This window comes from Montipora foliosa, chromosome 14, assembly GCF_036669935.1.
Source record: "Montipora foliosa isolate CH-2021 chromosome 14, ASM3666993v2, whole genome shotgun sequence".
Classification (NCBI taxonomy): domain Eukaryota; kingdom Metazoa; phylum Cnidaria; class Anthozoa; order Scleractinia; family Acroporidae; genus Montipora; species Montipora foliosa.
In genome coordinates, this window is record NC_090882.1 from 7,615,231 (window position 1) to 7,620,230 (window position 5,000).

At 41.1% G+C, this 5,000-nt stretch overlaps 1 protein-coding gene across 2 annotated transcripts in view; it reads right to left on the reverse strand.

Annotated features, from left to right (window-relative positions):
* The window catches only part of LOC137985546 (carbamoyl-phosphate synthase [ammonia], mitochondrial-like), a 45,007-nt gene that overhangs the window by 2,597 nt on the left and 37,410 nt on the right, over positions 1-5,000 (reverse strand). For both annotated transcript variants that reach the window (XR_011119312.1, XM_068833163.1), the window contains exons 37-40: positions 4,070-4,144; positions 2,915-3,013; positions 1,048-1,214; positions 518-647 (exon numbers count right to left, since the gene is read on the reverse strand). Coding sequence is in view for 1 of the 2 variants with exons in the window: in XM_068833163.1 (XP_068689264.1) it covers positions 518-647; positions 1,048-1,214; positions 2,915-3,013; positions 4,070-4,144 (471 nt within the window). In the remaining variant the exon portion in view is untranslated. The remainder of the gene's footprint in view (positions 1-517; positions 648-1,047; positions 1,215-2,914; positions 3,014-4,069; positions 4,145-5,000) is intronic.

Here is a 5,000-nt window from a genome sequence, read left to right on the forward strand (position 1 = left end):
ATAGCTAAGTGTACTTCCACTATAAAGAAAGCATTTACATTTTTATTTACATTTGCATTTTTATCCACAGCATCAGGACCTTCTTATGCAACACCCAAGGACAGAGAAAAATCTCTGACCCGGGTGGGAATCGAACCCACGACCTCCGGATTAGATCACCGTTGCTCTATCGACTGAGCTACAAGGCCGGACGGGAGCAGGCCGTGGGAGTTTGAGGAGAAATCTGCTCGGCCCAAGCCAACTTCTGAGTGCAAGTGCGTGTTGTCCTAAGTAGCGTGTGTATGTATATATGGAAAGAACCCGGGTCAGAGATTTTTCTCTGTCCTTGGGTATTGCATAAGAAGTTCCTGATGCTGTGGATCAGTGAAGGTTCTTCATCCATCACATGCACACAGTAGCGATGGCCTCACTTGAGTTTCTGCTGTCTAAGGTCATCGTCGTCGTCATCATCATCATCATCCTCATCATTGCCACCACTTAGTTGGCGACCAAAACCGCACAGTTGCATTGAACTTACCTCCAAGTTTGTGATCAGCGGGACACCGCAGTCTATTGAAGCTCTCCTTATAAGGTAGTTATCCTTGATGTATTTCGTGTTCTGATTGGGAAGATTAATTACAAGATCCACTTCTTTTTCTTGAATCAATCTAAAAAAAGTAAATACAAAAAAATATATGGGCCTCTTGAATCGAGCAAACCGCGCATTAACACTCAACATACACCATCAGGGGGGACAAGAAACTAACGTCACAAAGTGTCCCTCGTCATTCATTCTTGGCAAAGAGTTGCTTCTGAATTTTCAAGGTCAGGCGTCCATTAAAAAAATCTGGGTCTCGAAGCCTCAACTGCTTGGAAGACCTTAGACAGCAATGACTAGAACCAGGTTGCTGACCAGCGGTTTTCGTTAAAACAATGGTTTGAATTCAGGACCAACGCAAAATAAAATCTAGATGGTGATCCCGCACGAAAAAAACACGGGACATCGCATTCAAACCTACCACCCTTGACCACTGCGGCTCCGTTTGGTTGCGTCGCATTTCTGGTTACCTTGTTGCTGTCGAATTGATTCCGGCGCTGTGCAGTGGCCATTCCACTGTCTGAGCTGGGATATTGTGCTCATTGAGGTACTGTGAAGTGGCTTCGGTTGCGTACAGATTGAATCCAAGCTGGTGAAGTTTGTTCGCCGTTGGTAGGAACTTTGGTTGCAAAGATTGCTGGGAAGGAAATAGAGAGAAAGTTACACTCTTTTTTATTTTATTTTATAAGAACCGTTTTCAAGTATGAGAACATTCAGGATGAGCCTTAATCAAGATTTTATGAACATACTAAGAACATACCGAGGGTGAGATTCAGTTAAGGACGGTGCCTACTATTGTTATTGCGCATACGTTCTGCGCAATAATAGTGCTTCCTAATGCAGGGATATTTTTGCGTGGCTTAAAACTATGTGGAGAGAAAGCCAAACTTAGCAAGTGCTCTTGGTATCCAAAAAGAAAATTGAGGGTAACCATGCATTTTTTAGAGATAATTAAGCTTCAAGTTGGAAAGGAACGCCATACATTGCTTTGTATTTTAAAGTTTATTACAAATATTGTTGATTAATGATCTTTGAAAAATGCGAGGTTATCCCCAATTTTCTTTCTGGATTTTAATAACCCTTCTTAAGATCTGCTTTTCCCGTATATTCATACAACCGCGCAAAATTACCTTTGAATTAGTAAGCAAGAACGTCTTTATTTTGATCATTTTGTGGTTTATGTTTGTGCGTATTAAGACTAAAGGTAAAAGAAATTTAAATCTGTAGTCTAACCGGACAATTAACTCAAATACTTAAGGACGTTTTTAACATCAACAATGCAATTTTCTTATTGCATGATAAACTGAAGAACTACTCAGTTTGCAGTCGAACTTAGTATAACACACAACTTTTAAGAACACGTTAACTAAGAAGGTTCAGCCTCAGCTCCCAAATTAGACTTTCTTATGGCGTTCTCATATAAAAAGGAGTGTATGCCACAAACGAAACAATATCGCCAGTTTAAAATTAATGAAGGGGTTCCTTTCTAAAGAAACCTGCCTCTGCGTTGGTGGGAAGTGCCGGAAATACGAACCGTCAAACATGAAAGTAAATCCACCACCGTAAGACTGATTTAAGATTTGGCGTTTTGTATGTTAGCCCTTTGACACAGCGAACGGCCAACAATCGAAGCGCAATTTCTAATCTTGGATATCTTGCGCATAGCGTGAGCTCTAGCAAATTTTCAGTCGTTTTTTCGTTCGTCTACTTTTTCAGCGCCATCTTGAATTACTTCATAAGTGATACATCACTGCGCAAATGACCATCGCGCATCTCATGATTGTTAGCTCCTATTAGCAACTATAAGATTGTTTCTTTCCCTACCCTTCCCCTTTACTTTCCAAAGCGACTGTCAAACGCACTTCAATAACCCGAGATTAAGTTTAATTCGTAGTGCGCGCGAGAAACTGACGCTGAGCGAGGAGGGATCATCGCATTACGCGTCGTCGCGTGGATGTCACTGCAACCCGTACAACAATTAACAGAACCATCATGAACATAACGAGATGTTTGCTGAATTTGATGGGAGTGACCCCTCTTGCTTTACAACTTTAAAATCAATTTGTGCTCAGAAAAAAACATGCGACAAGCATCTCAAATGGTCCTCCCAGCTTACTCCTCAAGTGAACATTAATCCTTACTGAAAAAAAGTCCCTAACGTAAACGTTAATGAGAAAAGACACGCGAAGCAAACAGAACACTTTACAACGAAGGAAGCGTATTTGCAGCTTACTTTTCTTTCTCATACAGCCCTCACAGCGCATGTACAAGACTTGAAGTCCTGTAGTAAACTTAATCTGGTCTTTGATTCTTGATTTATTCCGATAATTGTCTTACCTGAATACCAAGAAGAATGCCCTTCTTAGGCAGACGGAAGCCAGTTGACATCAAGGCCTTCAGAAAAGCTTCGTCGACATTAGCACCGAAACATGCGACCTGAAGCAAAACAAGACGAAGATTAGGGACAGGTGAAGAGTCTCATTTTTGGCGGGAAATTAAAATTTATACTCAAGTGCTGACCGTTCTTGATAACACCTCAAATTTGGGTATTTCACGTTGTTGTTTTGCTGACGACGGAAAAGAAATGGACAAAAGTGAAAAACGCACGTGCAGGACGTGCAAAGCTATTGTTTTTGCCCACTAAATATGCAATGCAAATTTGTGACGTTCTTGTTGCCATCGCCGTAGTCGTTGCTTAAGCTCCAAAATAGGGAGTTTAAGAAACCACGACGGCTACGACTATGACAACGCCACGAAACAATAATATCATTGGTTAAAAGAGCATAGAGCGGTTTTTAATTGAGTGTCGAAAGTAATTAGCGAATTGCACTGGTTTTCCATTACTTCACTCAGCGATTGGTTCAAAGTCCTCGCGCCATTTTTACAACCAATCAGTCAGTGAAACCAAAACCAATTGTTTCTTGAGCGTGCACATTTTCCCGCGCTTTATGTCGGCTACGTGTAATTACTTCGAGTTTTGAGTGGTTTACTGGATTGTCTCCGTCCTTTTTGATTGGCCAAAGTAATTACTTTGGTTTTGGTTTTACGATACTCGATTGAAACTCACTCTAAATAATCGTGCCGCATTGATTTTAGCAAGTATGTTTGCGGTCCTCTGCATAACGACGACGTGAAATCACCAAATTTGAGGTTTTGACGACAACGTAACCATGCAACAGAGAATCTTTCATTCTCTATTTTCACTCTGAAACCGCTCGTACCAATTTACTTTTAGAATACTTCGTATTGTAGGACGTGGACGAGCCTGAATAATCGCGAAAGACTTGTGATAGAGCCAAGTTATATTTTGAGGTGACGTTTTCGTCGACTCCCGCCGTTGTAGATCTTAAAGTCCCTTTGTTTTGGTTAACTGTTTTTCATTTATCCTAGATCCGCCCATGAGAATGCTCCATTAACTGTTTATAGCTGAAACGACAGAATGCGCGCGTCTTCTCTCACGCTTATTAAAAGAAATATTTATTGTCTACTTACCTCGCCAGTGGAAGCCATTTCACATCTGAGCAAAGGATCGGCGTCACGAAGACGAGGCCATGAAAACATGGGCGCCTGAGAAAGGAAAGAAATTCAAGTGTTGAGTTTAACTTTTCCCTAACAAATGGCCGACTATACGTTGTCCGAAAGCACAGTTGAAGCTACCGGAAAGGCTCATTTAAGTCAACTCTATATAACCTCATAATATTCTATTTCATCGTAAACTTTTCATCTCGTGAATTTCACTTTGAATCAGGGTGTCAAACAGCCGAATGGGAGAGGCACGGCGAAAACACTTTGTTCGCTTGGTCTCAGCCAACACTCAAGAGTCTTTAAATAATTGAGGAGAAAGTGCTGCTTTTTAAATTACATCTGATAATGGTTAGACTTTCAAGTCTCCTCAGACAAGGATTATAAACCGTCGACACAGTGGGATGTTCAAGCAGTAATGTAGCAGCTCTGGTAACCTGCTATTGTTTGGTATTGTAAGCAGCTTCTATTGTTTTAAGTCTAAGTCATTGTTTCAATTGTTTAGTCTTGTTTTTGGCTTGCGTATCGAGCCAATCACATTATACGTTACGAAAGCTGCTACATGAAACCCACACACTGTTCGTAATGAGTACTAAGGGGGAGACCCCCGGTGTTGCTAGTCTTTCTCCAAGAGAATTGTAAACCTTTATGAAGCTGAGGTGACAGAGCGGTTTTCAATTGAGAGTCGAAAGTAATTAGCGAATTACTTTGGTTTTTCATTACTTCATTCAGTGAATGGTTCTCGCGCCACCTTTTCAACCAATCACAAGTGAAACCAAAACCAATCATGTCTCGCGCGTGCACATTTTCCCGCGCTTTGTGTCTGCTACGTGTAATTACTTCGAGTTTTGATTGGTTTACTGGATTGTCTCCGTCCTTTTTGATTAGCCACATTAATTAC